This window comes from Periplaneta americana, chromosome 6 (assembly GCF_040183065.1).
Source record: "Periplaneta americana isolate PAMFEO1 chromosome 6, P.americana_PAMFEO1_priV1, whole genome shotgun sequence".
In the NCBI taxonomy this organism is placed as follows: Eukaryota; Metazoa; Arthropoda; class Insecta; order Blattodea; family Blattidae; genus Periplaneta; species Periplaneta americana.
Window position 1 is genome coordinate 183,411,793 of NC_091122.1, and position 19,260 is coordinate 183,431,052.

The window sequence follows — 19,260 nt, forward strand, 5'->3', positions numbered from 1 at the left end:
TATAATTCATATATGTTTATTTTAATCTTCTGTCAACAAATTTATGTAAACATTTAATATTGTAAAATTCATGTAGGAGAGTATACTGAGTCCTTCTGGGCTACCTCCAATGGGAGGCAGTTATTGTTATTATTATTATTATTATTATTATTATTATTATTATTATTATTATTATTATTATTATTATTATTATTATATAGCACAAATTGAATTGAAATTTTGGCCACTTACTGCTAATACATACGAAAACATACCCTACTAAAATTATTAATATACCTGCAGTATTATGGGCATAGGGCTTATACCAATCATCATCGTCAATAAATTTAAAAAAAAAAAAATCAATATGTGCTACAATAAGTGAATAGAGTGTACATAATTAAATGCACGTAGTGAATTTATAAAAAAATTATGTTTAAATTCAACAATTAACTTAAGGGTAAAGATTTACTCTAGAGTAACCATTCTTTTTTTTTATTTTAAAGCTTAATGTGTATTCATATATCACTAAAAAATGGAAGAGCTCTGGTATTATAGTTATGACTGCTAGGCTATTTTTATCATTACTTTGCCTTCAATAAAGATCAACACCCCTTAATTCTACAAATAATGACGTCATTGTTCTCTCAGTATGAGCCATTTTACACAAAATTAATAATGTAACACACACACACTCACACACATGCATGCACTTTTGATTAAACTAACACTCAACAACCAACTGTAGCGAATCAAAACCCTGCCCAGTCGCCCCTCAAGTTTGCAAGTCAAGTTCGTTGCTGTCATAGCAGAGGCTTCTGCCACAAGCCTCTCGCACTGAACTCTCCAACTTCAAATGACTGCCAACAGTGAACTTGATATGGAAGGATCAGAGTGAAGCCAAGTGTTACGTTACCAGGCCTGCTGTTACTAGTTATAATAACTCAAAAGCTTCGTCACTGTTGCTAATCAGTTGTAATGCTGTGTGGAGGCTTTGGTCTCTCCTTCGAAGTCTTCAGAACTTTTTTAAAAATGTTTTCACATGATTTTTAACTTACTTACAAATGGCTTTTAAGGAACCCGGAGGTTCATTGCCGCCCTCACATAAGCCCGCCATCGGTCCCTATCCTGAGCAAGATTAATCCAGTCTCTATCATCATATCCCACCTCCCTCAAATACATTTTAATATTATCCTCCCATCTACGTCTCGGCCTCCCCAAAGGTCTTTTTCCCCTCCGGCCTCCCAACTAACACTCTATATGCATTTCTGGATTCGCCCATACTTCCTACATGCCCTGCCCATCTCAAACGTCTGGATTTAATGTTCCTAATTATGTCAGGTGAAGAATACAATGCATGCAGTTCTGCGTTGTGCAACTTTCTCCATTCTCCTGTAAATTCATACCTCTTAGCCCCAAATATTTTCCTAAGCACCTTATTTATGATTTTTAACTCACCAGTAAAAACATGCATTTGCATACAAGTCCTAGTCCTTACTAACTGTTCATTTGCTATTTCCAGGTGTCTATTATACCACATTTTGCTCGTCAGCGATACAATATTTAGATCACGCTGTACTTGCAGTTGGATATGGCAAGGATGAAAAGACTGGGGAAGACTACTGGCTGGTGAAGAATTCATGGGGAGAAGACTGGGGCATTTCAGGATACATGAAGATGGCACGAAACAGAAATAACAGCTGTGGAATTGCCACTATGGCATCTTATCCTTTAGTATAGTTATGAGTGCAGAGAATTCCAGATTTGTGCAAAGTGCTAGACAAGCACCTTGTACTGTAGTGCTTAGATAAAACATTATGGGAGAAATAAAGCATTTCTTAACTTTCACCGACTGTGTTGTAATACAGTGAAACCTGTTCAAATCAGAACCTGAATAATCCTGAATCCTGTCTATTTCGGAACAATTTAGTGGTCCTGGCGAAATTCGTATATGTATAATTTGTCTTGAATAAAATGGAAACTGTCCAACGCGGAAACGGAAACTATCCGATACTGTTCAAAACGGAAATAATATTTTGAACACACTATTTTAATGTAAACTATATTTTGAAACAGTGTGTAATTTCAAGAAATGTACGAAATATGTAGGTCACCAAGATAAAAACAAGTTTTCTTTGCAAAATTTTACAGGGTGTGAGGGTATGTTGGCCTGGCAGTCATAAATTTTATTACCCAGTTGACTAGGCAGACGAGTGAGTCCTTCAAAGATTCTAAATGCTTCACACCGGTATAATGTCGTAGCTGGGCAGAACGCAACGTTTATAGAAAAAAGAAGTTGCGTAAAAATGTGGCATTATTGTTAAATGATGAAGTAAACGTTGTCGACTTAAAGGAAAATGAGAAACTAAATGTTGTTGTTTTCTAATGCCAGGCGTTTGACAATAAAGTCATTTGACCTCTTGCACTCCAGTATTTTTCAAAGATATTATCATGGTCAGCCACTGAAGCACAGATTTTGAGGTGTTCCAAATCCATTTCTTAAAAAATGGCAAGTTGTAGCCGATTTAAGTGAACACCATATTTTAACGTTTTGGAGATTAATTCATATAATTCTGAGCATGAATCTTTTCAGCAGTCCAGAGTTCATAAGTGAGAAAAACCTCTCTATTGAAGCATTTGAACCCGGCAAACTTAGACAAAAACTCATAAGAATTCATACTCATATTAACATACTCTCATTGGATATAGGAAAGGACAGAATTCATTCCAATTGAACATCGATTCCTAATAAAATCGAAAAATTTTTAATATCTTATAGGAAAACCGAGATATTTGGCATCCCGGGCACTCTTTTTCGAGACAGGGGACAAATGTTAGAAATTCGGGACTGTACCGGCTAAACCAGGACGTCTGGGAGCCCTAAATACCAGTGCAAGAGGGAAACGAACTCCGACTTGTCAGGCAATATGGTAAACTTCTCCTGCACTTCCTCCCCAACTGCAATGTTGCAACCTCTTCACACTGTACGCTAAATTCAAATCTGTGGTTTTTAAAATCAAATTTACACGAAAACCGTCCATTGTACTGAAATACACCAAAGGGATAAATAATTTTTTATTGGATTTTCCATCGACATGGACAAATCCTATTCACAACAGTTACATATGAAATTAGAAAATGTTGAACACTTGGCAAAATAAAATATTGGAGTACAAGAGGTCAAATGACTTTGTCAAACACCTGGCATTAGAAAACAACAAACAACAACAACAATCATCATCATCAGTAGCTCTACAACTCATTGCTGAGTCTTGGCTTCCTCAAGGACTCGTCTCCAGCCATCGCGATCCAAAGCTACCATCCTCCAATTTCTCAGCCCAAGAGCTCTCACATCACTATCCACTCCATCAATCCATCTCGATCTCGGCCTTCTTTTCCTTCTTGTCCCATCCGGCTGTGTCAGCTTTACTCTCTTTGGGATCTCTGCCTCTTCCTTCCTTATCAGGTGTCCTGCCCATCTTAGCCTGGTTAACATTATGTATTTAGAGACTTCCACATCTTCATAAAGAGAATACAATTCTTGGTTATACCTTTTCCTCCATACATCTCTGTCAAACACTGGGCCATAAACTATGCGCAATATTTTTCTTTCAAAACACTGGAGAATTTGTTCATTATTTTTGTTCATAGTCCACGTTTCACAGGCATACTGTAGTACTGGTCTTATGATGGTCTTATGCAACGAGACCTTCACAGATCTTGATAATATGTTACTCTTCATATGTTGAATCAGACCAAAATAACATCTATTGGCCATCTTGACCCGTTGTTTGATTTGTTGCATAACATCATTGTTCATTTGGACTATGGACCCTAAGTAAGTGAACTGGTGTACTAATTCAAAGGTATATCCTCCTATTTTTACATCAGTTTTATTATAATAGCTACTGTCAGATGTCATGTATTTAGTTTTCTTTTCATTAACAGATAAACCCATTTTCTTGGCATTTCTTTCGAGTGCAAGGAAAGCTTCTGACATAAACAACAACAATATTTGACAAAATATAGTTTGTGCGAGATCGTGCGTATTTGCTTGGTTTCCGCACATAACCAATCCGCGGAAAGTCTAAAATTCCACATTCAGTATTCCCAACCTAACACACATAACAATTTCTCTCTTCTTACTGCTTAAGTGACATATTGATTTTACTGCTTTAGGCTTTTAACATATTATTTTTAGAGACGTTTAATGTAGTAATAATTATAAATTGGAAATTTACCACTGCAATTTCACCTAAATTGCACTGTTAATTATTGTTTTTAAATATTTGCAAAAATTAAGTAAACTCTACAACTCCACTAAAGTTTACTGCATTCGTGATGCAAGTAACATTAAGGAAGCCATGAAAAAATCAACAAGATTCCAGATGCCGATGTTATTACTGCAATATGTTATATAAATAATATTGTTAAAATATTAAAATGAAAAATAAATCATTACATAACCTTACCGTTTGTTTTAAGTTCGCATTTATAGACTGGGGGAAAAAAAAAGACAGACGTATATCACGACCTGCTGGAGTATCGTAAACACAGAAAACATTTTAAAGCAACAATGTTGAAGATAGATATTTTTGTTTTCCAAATTTGCCGTCATTGAACAGAAACCAAGATGGAGATTTCATTGCAACTAATTAGAAATTCCTCTTTCGTGTATGTAATAAACGATCTTCGCACAAAATAATGTACGATACACAAGCGGTATGTTTTCTTTCAATTCTCGGAAATTAAAAAATCTCAACTACGTTTCGCTTTTTCAAACTTTTCCTGGAACATGAAAACTTCAACATACCGCTCTTGTAACGCATATTACTATTGTTCTCAGAAAACTACGAACTTCCCACGAATCTGGTACCTATTACACTTTTTTCTTATATACAACATTAGGAATTCGCTGTGAAAATTTGTGTGTTTATTTCACTTCCACCCTGTAACAACACCTAGCATAAGAATGCTTCTTAGTGAATAGTCCCAGGGATAACACTTTTATTGCTGAAGTTATAAGCCTGTTGTTTGCTGCAGGGGCGCGAAAGAAAAGAGTGAGGTTTAATAATGGTATGGTATTGAATGAGATGGTGGAGTGATGGAGTGTGTTTGGTGGTTGTGAAGATACCAGTGGTGATAGTGGCAGTGGTGATATTATAGGTGGCTGCGGTGGTAATAATGTTGGTGCAATTAGTATTGTCAGCACCCAGAGGTAAGAATATTTTTTTCTGAGTGATAACAAGTGAAATGTGTGATGGATTCTTCGTTATCCACTGAGCTCCTGTTGAGGAACATACTCAGATTTTGAGAATTATCTTCTACTAACTCTAAAATTGCCTATTGAAATCCATAGCTGGCAATAAATTATCCAGAGGAATAGAATCTGTAACTTCCAAGAGTGGATTTAGACTACCCAATCATACAGTAATTTACAAACTCTAGTTGAAAACTAGGAGTTGCAGAGCTTCATGTTGACATGCATTAGTCACAACTACTTCAGATCTTGTTCTAGAATACGCATGCATTATTTTGAAATACTTCTTACGATTTAGTATCTGTGAAAGAAACAAAAAATGACTGCTGGTGTCTAGAATGCGTTTCATCAGCTTGTTCATTTTTATTGCTATTTATATGATGAACGGTATGCACTTTTCTACTTTGACACTCACAATATTCAGTCCTCGGCATCACTTCATTTCCCCCTTTGATTTGATTACCTGGTTGCGTATTTCCGAGGTTTTCCCCAACCAAAAGGCAAATGCCGAGTAATCTTTTGGCGAATTCTCGGACCTCACCTCGTCATTGTAGAAAATTACTACATTGTGAAACTGTAGAAATTGTAAAATATTGTAAAAATTTGTAAAAATTGTAATTGTAATATTGTAAAATTTTGACTTGTTCCACATCTTAAAGCTTCATTGCTCATGTAAGATCTATGGAAGATAATAAATGAATGAATGCACTTTTTGCAATTGGTATTACTTCCTGTAGACTACAGAGTTGTGGCTTGTCCAGAAGATGCCAGAGGAAAAAATATCGAAATTATGTAATGAATCCTACAAGAGTGAAGATTTGTACTGATATGTTGTTGTTGTTTTCTAATGCCAGGCGTTTGACAATAAAGTCATTTGACCTCTTGCACTCCAATATTTTTCAAAGATATTATCATGGCCAGCCACTGAAGCACGGATTTTGAGGTGTTCCGAATCCATTTCTTGGTTTGAGTTGCACATGTGCAGATGTTACGTGCTGTCTCTTCTCACTTTATAGATCTCTTGGATATGGAACAACAAGTTTTGATGGTGAAATCATTGCAATAAGTGAAAGTCTCAGGAATCTTCTATGCCACATCAATAAATTTAGGAATGCAGTTATATTGTCAGACTCGAAAGCTGCTATTCTATCAATAGTCTCTGAACACACACCTTCATCTCAAACAGCAGAAATAACTAAAATGCTCTCTCAATTAATTTCACTCAATAAAAGAATTGTATTCCAATGGATACCATCCCATTGTGGAATCCTGGGAAACGAGAATGCAGATGCTTTAGCAAAGAAGGGCAGCACTGCTACTTACAGACCGGTTACTAAATCTACGTATTACTCTGTGAAAAGATTTATTAAATCTACTTACTTAGACTTCAACAAACAAAATTTGATAACACAATCCCAAGGGAAAAAATGGAACTCTCCGCATCAAAATCCACAGTTAATTCCCGATTTACCACGAAAATCGTCTGTAGCTGCATTTAGATTGGCAACAGGCCATGATTGTTTGGCCAAACACCTGCATAGAATTGGAATATATCAGTCCCCTAACTGTCCATTGTGCAACTCAAACCAAGAAATGGATTCGGAACACCTCAAAATCTGTGCTTCAGTGGCTGGTCATGATAATATCTTTGAAAAATATTGGAGTGCAAGAGGTCAAATGACTTTATTGTCAAATGGCTGGCATTAGAAAACAACAACATATATAATAAAACAGTGCACATCTTTTGGTGCAAGAACCAAAGTTCTATGGACTTATCTGAATGAGATATGCTTAGTTACCAACAGAGACCTTGGTTGAATTTGGAGCAAGAATCTGATTAGTTCTACAGTTCTGTATGTAGAATTTGTATTTGGTAATATAATATGATTCACATGTATAGATATTTCAGATTAATGTTAGTTACTAATAAAATTATTACCAAGTATTATTTACATTTTGTTATTCATGAACTTTACTTAGACAATAATGACCTTTTGCTAGTAATAAATAAGATTTTTAATGTTTGGTGCAAAAACCAGGGAAACTCAATTTTGTTTTCGCATTTACTTCAGAAGTGTTTTTCTGGATTTAACTAGTTCTTGCTCCAAACACCTCAATTTCTACAGCTAATTTCAGTGGCCAATTCTTCCCAGGCATGGAAGCCAGTGTTCCATATGTTACTTCAAGTCTCAGCTGTGTGATCGAAGTTGTTTCTGCACTCTGTACCAACCTACTGTGTTACAAATTGTACTTTATTATGTTAATGATTGAGATTGACGTTTTTCGCAATAACTGGGGTTTCCCTAAATCTCCTGTCAGTTTTTATGTTATGAGAAGAAATATTTGAAATTAAGAATAATTCTATTATCAACTTTTTTTTCTTCAGGCCTATCATTATAAGGATTTCCGCAGTCATTTTCACGGAAACACATCGCCAAATTATCATCCCCAACAATCATGAATGAAGGAGATACAATTCGTTTATGTTTCGCGAATTCTGAAAATTCTTAATCAGGCACTTGAGTGCTGTCCTTGTTCTTTTATTTAAGTGGCTGTATTGATTTGATTTCCTACTTTACTTTCATATTGCAGCAATTTTCCTCCAGTGTATGTTTTGCTGACTGTTTTAAATATTGTGACAGCCACGTGAGATTCGATCTCACGACCGGCAGAAGAAGGACAAGGTCGGCCGTAGTTCGGGGCGGAAGTTGCACGCGCATCTGCTTCCTTGGGCATGTGCTGTGGTGTAGAGAGGAGAGGAGAGAGAGCGACCGCAGCAGAGAGGGGAGAAATCCAGAGAATTCGAGAGTGCCATCTCTGGACATCCGTGGAAATTTCTAGCATCGTACATTCTCGTAGCTATGGTTTGGTTATAAAAGAAGAGACGTGAGTGAACTTGAGCAGTCGTTGTTGTAATCGTTGGACAGCAAGCCAACCAGTCTTGTGTAGCAGTGAAGCCAGCTTCGAGACCGGAGTTCGACTTGAGTGTGTCCGCAGCTGTGTGAGCATCCGAAGCCCTGAGTTCGAGTGCAGTGGACCGCAGTTGGGGGACCTGAGTTCGAAGTTCAGTGGACTGTCTCTGAAGGTCTGGGGTTCGAGATACTGTGAACTCGAGTGACTGAGCTAGAAGAACTGTGAACTGAGAACTGACAGTTCTGATTCGTAAATAGTGCTTTGTGAACATTAGTTAAGATTAACAGTTCATTGTTGTTCTCAATAATCCAAGTAAATTGTCATTGTCGTCTGTGGAGTGCAATAACGAATACGGTGTGGAGTGGAAATCCCATTGTTGACGGGAGTAGAATTAAATTGTAGAAAGTGACTATTATTGGTGTGAGAATAAAGTTACATTATTGTTTTGTAATAACAGTACAGTAACTATGTTATAGCTATTTTCGTTTAGCTTTCTATCGAAGAGAAATATCTCCTCGATATCGGAAGAATTTCATTTCTCCCATTCCTATTCTAGATTCGAGGTCTCGCAATCCATTTCTAAAGAATACAGAAACCCATGTTTCTTTGGTACACTACTTTTAACACTTGGATATAAATAATTGATTAAATGGCGATCTTACTGGTGTTAATTATGTAAGCATGTGTGGCTTACAGCTGTTTCGGTGCTACTTGACACCATCCTCAGAGCCTACTAGATCTCGGTGCTATCTTAACTTCACTGCCTGTTGTGTGGTTGCGTTCGTGTGATGAAGAGTTGTGTCAAATAGTGTGTGTGTTCTGAAATTGATCTGTGTGTTGAGAATTTGATTAGGGTGTGTTGTAGTGTGTCTGTATATTTCATATTGTTCTAGTGTGTTGAGTTTTTGCTTTTTTGGACAGGCAGATCATTCCAAACTCGATACAAAGAACAGATTAAAGCAATAACCAGAGGACACAATACATCTACATATGCCGAACACATAACTAATGCTAACCACACATACAGTAACATAAATATAGACATGGAAATCCTACACATACAACCCAAAAACTAGAAACTCAACACACTAGAACAATATGAAATATGTTGTAGTTGTTTTCTAATGCCAGGCGTTTGACAGTAAAGTCATTTGACCTCTTGCACTCCAATATTTTTCAAAGATATTATCATGACCAGCCACTGAAGCACGGATTTTGAGGTGTTCCGAATCCATTTCTTTGTTTGAGTTGCACAATGGGCAGTTAGGGGACTGATATATTCCAATTCTATGCAGGTGTTTGGCCAAACAATCATGGCCTGTTGCTAATCTAAATGCAGCTACAGACGATTTTCGTGGTAAATGGGAATTAACTGTGGATTTTGATGCAGAGAGTTCCATTTTTTCCCTTGAGATTGTGTTATCAAATTTTGTTTGTTGAAGTCTAAGTATGTAGATTTAATAAATCTCTTCACAGAGTAATACGTAGATTTAGTAACCGGTCTGTAAGTAGCAGTGCTGCCCTTCTTTGCTAAAGCAATATATAGACACACTAAAACACACCCTAATCAAATTCTCAACACACAGATCAATTTCAGAACACACACACTATTTGACACAACTCTTCATCACACGAACGCACCCACACAACAGGCAGCGAAGTTAAGATAGCGCCGAGATCTAGTAGGCTCTGAGGATGGTGTCGAGCAACACCGAAACAGCTGTAAGCCGCACATGCTTACATAATTAACACGAGTAAGGTCGCCATTTAATCAATTATTTAATACAGAAACATCGGAGCTGATACGTACCACTTTACAGAAATTTAGAAATGTTACTTTACATGCTTCTTGTAAATGTGATAGTAATATGCGTTACAAGAGCGGTATGTTGACGTTTCCATGTTCGAGGAAAAGATTGAAAAAGCGAAACGTAGTTAAGCTTTTTTAATTTCCGAGAACATGAAAACAAAAATACCGCTCGTGTATCGTACATTATTTTGTGCGAAGATCATTTATTACATACCTGAAAGAGGAATTTCTAATTAGTTGCAATGAAATCTCCATCTTGGTTTCTGTTCAATGACGGCAACTTTGGAAAATAAATATATCTATCTTCAACATTGTTCCTATAAAATGTTTTCTGTGTTTACGATACTCCAGCAGGCCGTGATATACGTCTGTCTTTTTTTTTCCCCCAGTCTATAAATGCGAACTTAAAACAAACGGTAAGGTTATGTAATGATTTATTTTTCATTTTAATATTTTAACAATATTATTTATATAACATATTGCAGTAATAACATCGGGATCTGGAATCTTGTTGATTTTTTCACGGCTTCCTTAATGTTACTTGCATTACAAATGCAGTAACTTTTGTGGTGTTATAGAGTTTACTTAATTTTTGCAGATATTTAAAAACAATAATTAACAGTGCAATTTAGGTGAAATTGCAGTGGTAAGTTTCCAATTTATAATTATTACTATGTTAAACGTCTCTGAAAATAATATGTTAAAAGCCTAAAGCAGTAAAATTAATATGGTGCTTCAGTGGTAAGAAGAGGGAAATTGTTATGTGTGTTACGTTGGGAATAGTGAATGTGGTATTTCACACTTACCGCGTATTGGTTTTGTACGGAAAGCAAGCAAATACGCACGATCTCGCACAAAGGTATTTTAATTGCCTGACATAGGAAATTGAGATATCTTTAAGCCTTGATACAAAGCAAAAGTAGTTACATTAATTATTAACTGGTTATAAAATATTCGAAAGTCTTTAGAAGCTGCTACTATTGTTTCAGGAAATGTGTCTGCAATGGTGCAGTGTATGTGGATAGTGGCAGCTCTCAATATCTGGAAGTGGAGTTTGAAGACATCCTGTGAGGCAGCATTTTGCTTTCGAAGCCAGGGGACTTCCATTGACTAAGAAGTAGAAATTTCAGGTAAGCCATATTAAATTGAACACTTATGTCTAATGTCTGTCCTTCACAGAACATGCAGCCTTACTGAGTCTGTGAACATTTAAAACTCTTTTGGTAAAAGTTAGTTTACAGCTAAAATGAATTGATTTTAGTTAATCTCTTTATTTCATATGTATAATTCTTTTAATATTATGATAGATCTTGTATGTAAAGTTGGTAGAAGTGTGGACACGACCACTAGCCATCATTGTAATGTTGTTCTCATGAATGCTTGTAGATATAAATTCATTCTGAAGGGTTACCGTTAGGCTACCTTAATAGGCACAGTGAATTTATATGTCCTGTACATTAAACTCTGTTCTAATATGGAATTGTGGTGACGTTTTCATTTTTGGAGTGCAGTATTATGGTAACGTTAAATAATATACAACACTAGATTTACCGAGAAACCGCTGATACTGTCAATTATGAGAATAATTTGGATAAATCGCAATATAACACCATTATTTCCACAGATTAGAGGCTGAAACATTTTAGGTAGGCAAAAAATACAGCTACAAAAAAGTGCAATGGCTTTGCTCGATTTTACCGGTGATTAATGGTAAACATGCGGGGATGCTATAGTGTAAAGGGCGGATCTCTGAGCCCCTTCGTTCTCGTTGTGTAAAGTCTGTTTTGGAAGGTCAAAATGATCATTTTTTTTTAATTTTGCCGGCCTCTACCGTACATATGCCTGGGGGCAGACAGTTGTCCTTAGCACTAGAGATAGAGTCCGAAGAGCTCTATTCGCTCCACTTATCAGCTTTGTTCTCACTACACATACGGCGGAGTTATGGCTGCGAGAATATTGGCAGAATACAGATTGGTATTTTTTTTCTCGAAAATCAGAAAGTGTTCGCGATTGCCATTTTGATGCTATCGTGTAAGAATTAGGTCAGTGGGGAATACAGGGCCGCATCCCGTTCCTCGGTATGGCCATTATTTCCGGAATTAGAGACTCAAATATTTTAGGTACCCAAAAATTGGGGCTAGAAAAAAGTGCGCCGGATTTGCTGGATTTTTGCGGTGATTACTAGGGATGATGTGGGGATGCTACAGTTAAAAGGGCGGGCCTCTGAGTCGCTTCGTTCTCCTTGTGTAGAAAAAAGTCTGTTTTGGAAGGTCAAAATGACCATTTTTTGAAATTTTGCCGGCCTCTCCCGTCCACACGCGCGGGCATAGAGAGTTGTCCTTTATACTGAAGATAGAATTCGAGGAGCTGTATTCAACGCACTCATCGTCATTTTTGTAACTACACGTGCAGCGGAGTTATGGAGGCTAGAATGTCGGCGGAATAGTGGTTTAAACCCTTCCCCTTTTTTTCTCGAAAATCGGAAAGTGTTCGCGATTGCCATTTTGATGCTATCGTGTAAGAATTAGGTCAGTGGGGAATACAGGGCCGCATCCCGTTCCTCGGTATGGCCATTATTTCCGGAATTAGAGACTCAAATATTTTAGGTACCCAAAAATTGGGGCTAGAAAAAAGTGCGCCGGATTTGCTGGATTTTTGCGGTGATTACTAGGGATGATGTGGGGATGCTACAGTTAAAAGGGCGGGCCTCTGAGTCGCTTCGTTCTCCTTGTGTAGAAAAAAGTCTGTTTTGGAAGGTCAAAATGACCATTTTTTGAAATTTTGCCGGCCTCTCCCGTCCACACGCGCGGGCATAGAGAGTTGTGCTTTATACTGAAGATAGAATTCGAGGAGCTGTATTCAACGCAATCATCGTCATTTTTGTAACTACACGTGCAGCGGAGTTATGGCGGCTAGAATGTCGGCGGAATAGTGGTTTAAACCTTTTTTTCTCGAAAATCAGAAAGTGTTCGCGATTGCCATTTTGATGCTATCGTGTAAGAATTAGGTCAGTGGGGAATACAGGGCCGCATCCCGTTCCTCGGTATGGCCATTATTTCCGGAATTAGAGACTCAAATATTTTAGGTACCCAAGAATTGGGGCTAGAAAAAAGTGCGCCGGATCTGCTGGATTTTTGCGGTGATTACTAGGGATGATGTGGGTATGCTACAGTTAAAAGGGCGGGCCTCTGAGTCGCTTCGTTCTCCTTGTGTAGAAAAAAGTCTGTTTTGGAAGGTCAAAATGACCATTTTTTGAAATTTTGCCGGCCTCTCCCGTCCACACGCGCGGGCATAGAGAGTTGTCCTTTGTACTGAAGATAGAATTCGAGGAGCTGTATTCAACGCACTCATCGTCATTTTTGTAACTACACGTGCAGCGGAGTTATGGCGGCTAGAATGTCGGCGGAATAGTGGTTTAAACCCTTCCCCTTTTTTTCTCGAAAATCGGAAAGTGTTCGCGATTGCCATTTTGATGCTATCGTGTAAGAATTAGGTCAGTGGGGAATACAGGGCCGCATCCCGTTCCTCGGTATGGCCATTATTTCCGGAATTAGAGACTCAAATATTTTAGGTACCCAAAAATTGGGGCTAGAAAAAAGTGCGCCGGATTTGCTGGATTTTTGCGGTGATTACTAGGGATGATGTGGGGATGCTACAGTTAAAAGGGCGGGCCTCTGAGTCGCTTCGTTCTCCTTGTGTAGAAAAAAGTCTGTTTTGGAAGGTCAAAATGACCATTTTTTGAAATTTTGCCGGCCTCTCCCGTCCACACGCGCGGGCATAGAGAGTTGTCCTTTATACTGAAGATAGAATTCGAGGAGCTGTATTCAACGCACTCATCGTCATTTTTGTAACTACACGTGCAGCGGAGTTATGGCGGCTAGAATGTCGGCGGAATAGTCGAAAATCGGAAAGTGTTCGCGATTGCCATTTTGATGCTATCGTGTAAGAATTAGGTCAGTGGGGAATACAGGGCCGCATCCCGTTCCTCGGTATGGCCATTATTTCCGGAATTAGAGACTCAAATATTTTAGGTACCCAAAAATTGGGGCTAGAAAAAAGTGCGCTGGATTTGCTGGATTTTTGCGGTGATTACTAGGGATGATGTGGGGATGCTACAGTTAAAAGGGCGGGCCTCTGAGTCGCTTCGTTCTCCTTGTGTAGAAAAAAGTCTGTTTTGGAAGGTCAAAATGACCATTTTTTGAAATTTTGCCGGCCTCTCCCGTCCACACGCGCGGGCATAGAGAGTTGTCCTTTATACTGAAGATAGAATTCGAGGAGCTGTATTCAACGCAATCATCGTCATTTTTGTAACTACACGTGCAGCGGAGTTATGGCGGCTAGAATGTCGGCGGAATAGTGGTTTAAACCCTTCCCCTTTTTTTCTCGAAAATCGGAAAGTGTTCGCGATTGCCATTTTGATGCTATCGTGTAAGAATTAGGTCAGTGGGGAATACAGGGCCGCATCCCGTTCCTCGGTATGGCCATTATTTCCGGAATTAGAGACTCAAATATTTTAGGTACCCAAAAATTGGGGCTAGAAAAAAGTGCGCCGGATTTGCTGGATTTTTGCGGTGATTACTAGGGATGATGTGGGGATGCTACAGTTAAAAGGGCGGGCCTCTGAGTCGCTTCGTTCTCCTTGTGTAGAAAAAAGTCTGTTTTGGAAGGTCAAAATGACCATTTTTTGAAATTTTGCCGGCCTCTCCCGTCCACACGCGCGGGCATAGAGAGTTGTCCTTTGTACTGAAGATAGAATTCGAGGAGCTGTATTCAACGCACTCATCGTCATTTTTGTAACTACACGTGCAGCGGAGTTATGGCGGCTAGAATGTCGGCGGAATAGTGGTTTAAACCCTTCCCCTTTTTTTCTCGAAAATCGGAAAGTGTTCGCGATTGCCATTTTGATGCTATCGTGTAAGAATTAGGTCAGTGGGGAATACAGGGCCGCATCCCGTTCCTCGGTATGGCCATTATTTCCGGAATTAGAGACTCAAATATTTTAGGTACCCAAAAATTGGGGCTAGAAAAAAGTGCGCTGGATTTGCTGGATTTTTGCGGTGATTACTAGGGATGATGTGGGGATGCTACAGTTAAAAGGGCGGGCCTCTGAGTCGCTTCGTTCTCCTTGTGTAGAAAAAAGTCTGTTTTGGAAGGTCAAAATGACCATTTTTTGAAATTTTGCCGGCCTCTCCCGTCCACACGCGCGGGCATAGAGAGTTGTCCTTTATACTGAAGATAGAATTCGAGGAGCTGTATTCAACGCACTCATCGTCATTTTTGTAACTACACGTGCAGCGGAGTTATGGCGGCTAGAATGTCGGCGGAATAGTGGTTTTCTCGAAAACCAGAAAGTGTTCGCGATTGCCATTTTGATGCTATCGTGTAAGAATTAGGTCAGTGGGGAATACAGGGCCGCATCCCGTTCCTCGGTATGGCCATTATTTCCGGAATTAGAGACTCAAATATTTTAGGTACCCAAAAATTGGGGCTAGAAAAAAGTGCGCCGGATTTGCTGGATTTTTGCGGTGATTACTAGGGATGATGTGGGGATGCTACAGTTAAAAGGGCGGGCCTCTGAGTCGCTTCGTTCTCCTTGTGTAGAAAAAAGTCTGTTTTGGAAGGTCAAAATGACCATTTTTTGAAATTTTGCCGGCCTCTCCCGTCCACACGCGCGGGCATAGAGAGTTGTCCTTTATACTGAAGATAGAATTCGAGGAGCTGTATTCAACGCAATCATCGTCATTTTTGTAACTACACGTGCAGCGGAGTTATGGCGGCTAGAATGTCGGCGGAATAGTGGTTTAAACCTTTTTTTCTCGAAAATCAGAAAGTGTTCGCGATTGCCATTTTGATGCTATCGTGTAAGAATTAGGTCAGTGGGGAATACAGGGCCGCATCCCGTTCCTCGGTATGGCCATTATTTCCGGAATTAGAGACTCAAATATTTTAGGTACCCAAGAATTGGGGCTAGAAAAAAGTGCGCCGGATCTGCTGGATTTTTGCGGTGATTACTAGGGATGATGTGGGTATGCTACAGTTAAAAGGGCGGGCCTCTGAGTCGCTTCGTTCTCCTTGTGTAGAAAAAAGTCTGTTTTGGAAGGTCAAAATGACCATTTTTTTAAATTTTGCCGGCCTCTCCCGTCCACACGCGCGGGCATAGAGAGTTGTCCTTTGTACTGAAGATAGAATTCGAGGAGCTGTATTCAACGCACTCATCGTCATTTTTGTAACTACACGTGCAGCGGAGTTATGGCGGCTAGAATGTCGGCGGAATAGTGGTTTAAACCCTTCCCCTTTTTTTCTCGAAAATCGGAAAGTGTTCGCGATTGCCATTTTGATGCTATCGTGTAAGAATTAGGTCAGTGGGGAATACAGGGCCGCATCCCGTTCCTCGGTATGGCCATTATTTCCGGAATTAGAGACTCAAATATTTTAGGTACCCAAGAATTGGGGCTAGAAAAAAGTGCGCCGGATCTGCTGGATTTTTGCGGTGATTACTAGGGATGATGTGGGGATGCTACAGTTAAAAGGGCGGGCCTCTGAGTCGCTTCGTTCTCCTTGTGTAGAAAAAAGTCTGTTTTGGAAAGTCAAAATGACCATTTCTTGAAAATTTGCCGGCCTCTCCCGTCCACACGCGCGGGCATAGAGAGTTGTCCTTTGTACTGAAGATAGAATTCGAGGAGCTGTATTCAACGCACTCATCGTCATTTTTGTAACTACACGTGCAGCGGAGTTATGGCGGCTAGAATGTCGGCGGAACCCTTCCCCTTTTTTTCTCGAAAATCGGAAAGTGTTCGCGATTGCCATTTTGATGCTATCGTGAAAGAATTAGGTCAGTGGGGAATACAGGGCCGCATCCCGTTCCTCGGTATGGCCATTATTTCCGGAATTAGAGACTCAAATATTTTAGGTACCCAAAAATTGGGGCTAGAAAAAAGTGCGCCGGATTTGCTGGATTTTTGCGGTGATTACTAGGGATGATGTGGGGATGCTACAGTTAAAAGGGCGGGCCTCTGAGTCGCTTCGTTCTCCTTGTGTAGAAAAAAGTCTGTTTTGGAAGGTCAAAATGACCATTTTTTGAAATTTTGCCGGCCTCTCCCGTCCACACGCGCGGGCATAGAGAGTTGTCCTTTGTACTGTAGATAGAATTCGAGGAGCTGTATTCAACGCACTCATCGTCATTTTTGTAACTACACGTGCAGCGGAGTTATGGCGGCTAGAATGTCGGCGGAATAGTGGTTTTCTCGAAAACCAGAAAGTGTTCGGGATTGCCATTTTGATGCTATCGTGTAAGAATTAGGTCAGTGGGGAATACAGGGCCGCATCCCGTTCCTCGGTATGGCCATTATTTCCGGAATTAGAGACTCAAATATTTTAGGTACCCAAAAATTGGGGCTAGAAAAAAGTGCGCCGGATTTGCTGGATTTTTGCGGTGATTACTAGGGATGATGTGGGGATGCTACAGTTAAAAGGGCGGGCCTCTGAGTCGCTTCGTTCTCCTTGTGTAGAAAAAAGTCTGTTTTGGAAGGTCAAAATGACCATTTTTTGAAATTTTGCCGGCCTCTCCCGTCCACATGCGCGGGCATAGAGAGTTGTCCTTTATACTGAAGATAGAATTCGAGGAGCTGTATTCAACGCACTCATCGTCATTTTTGTAACTACACGTGCAGCGGAGTTATGGCGGCTAGAATGTCGGCGGAATAGTCGAAAATCGGAAAGTGTTCGCGATTGCCATTTTGATGCTATCGTGTAAGAATTAGGTCAGTGGGGAATACAGGGCCGCATCCCGTTCCTCGGTATGGCCATTATTTCCGGAATTAGAGACTCAAATATTTTAGGTACCCAAAAATTGGGGCTAGAAAAAAGTGCGCTGGATTTGCTGGATTTTTGCGGTGATTACTAGGGATGATGTGGGGATGCTACAGTTAAAAGGGCGGGCCTCTGAGTCGCTTCGTTCTCCTTGTGTAGAAAAAAGTCTGTTTTGGAAGGTCAAAATGACCATTTTTTGAAATTTTGCCGGCCTCTCCCGTCCACACGCGCGGGCATAGAGAGTTGTCCTTTATACTGAAGATAGAATTCGAGGAGCTGTATTCAACGCACTCATCGTCATTTTTGTAACTACACGTGCAGCGGAGTTATGGCGGCTAGAATGTCGGCGGAATAGTGGTTTAAACCCTTCCCCTTTTTTTCTCGAAAATCGGAAAGTGTTCGCGATTGCCATTTTGATGCTATCGTGTAAGAATTAGGTCAGTGGGGAATACAGGGCCGCATCCCGTTCCTCGGTATGGCCATTATTTCCGGAATTAGAGACTCAAATATTTTAGGTACCCAAAAATTGGGGCTAGAAAAAAGTGCGCCGGATTTGCTGGATTTTTGCGGTGATTACTAGGGATGATGTGGGGATGCTACAGTTAAAAGGGCGGGCCTCTGAGTCGCTTCGTTCTCCTTGTGTAGAAAAAAGTCTGTTTTGGAAGGTCAAAATGACCATTTTTTGAAATTTTGCCGGCCTCTCCCGTCCACACGCGCGGGCATAGAGAGTTGTCCTTTGTACTGTAGATAGAATTCGAGGAGCTGTATTCAACGCACTCATCGTCATTTTTGTAACTACACGTGCAGCGGAGTTATGGCGGCTAGAATGTCGGCGGAATAGTGGTTTTCTCGAAAACCAGAAAGTGTTCGGGATTGCCATTTTGATGCTATCGTGTAAGAATTAGGTCAGTGGGGAATACAGGGCCGCATCCCGTTCCTCGGTATGGCCATTATTTCCGGAATTAGAGACTCAAATATTTTAGGTACCCAAAAATTGGGGCTAGAAAAAAGTGCGCCGGATTTGCTGGATTTTTGCGGTGATTACTAGGGATGATGTGGGGATGCTACAGTTAAAAGGGCGGGCCTCTGAGTCGCTTCGTTCTCCTTGTGTAGAAAAAAGTCTGTTTTGGAAGGTCAAAATGACCATTTTTTGAAATTTTGCCGGCCTCTCCCGTCCACATGCGCGGGCATAGAGAGTTGTCCTTTATACTGAAGATAGAATTCGAGGAGCTGTATTCAACGCACTCATCGTCATTTTTGTAACTACACGTGCAGCGGAGTTATGGCGGCTAGAATGTCGGCGGAATAGTCGAAAATCGGAAAGTGTTCGCGATTGCCATTTTGATGCTATCGTGTAAGAATTAGGTCAGTGGGGAATACAGGGCCGCATCCCGTTCCTCGGTATGGCCATTATTTCCGGAATTAGAGACTCAAATATTTTAGGTACCCAAAAATTGGGGCTAGAAAAAAGTGCGCTGGATTTTCTGGA

General features: G+C 39.9%; 1 protein-coding gene across 2 annotated transcripts in view; it reads left to right on the forward strand.

Annotated features, from left to right (window-relative positions):
- Nucleotides 1–19,260, forward strand: part of LOC138702114 (cathepsin L-like peptidase) — a 161,625-nt gene that overhangs the window by 25,024 nt on the left and 117,341 nt on the right. Inside the window, exon 9 of one of the 2 annotated variants that reach the window (XM_069829703.1) lies at nt 10,952–11,092. In XM_069829703.1, the coding sequence (XP_069685804.1) occupies nt 10,952–11,076 (125 nt within the window). In that variant the 3' untranslated portion in view covers nt 11,077–11,092. Of the gene's footprint in view, nt 1–1,501; nt 1,828–10,951; nt 11,093–19,260 lie in introns of those variants that run through there. The other variant, XM_069829702.1, reaches the window with a different exon arrangement.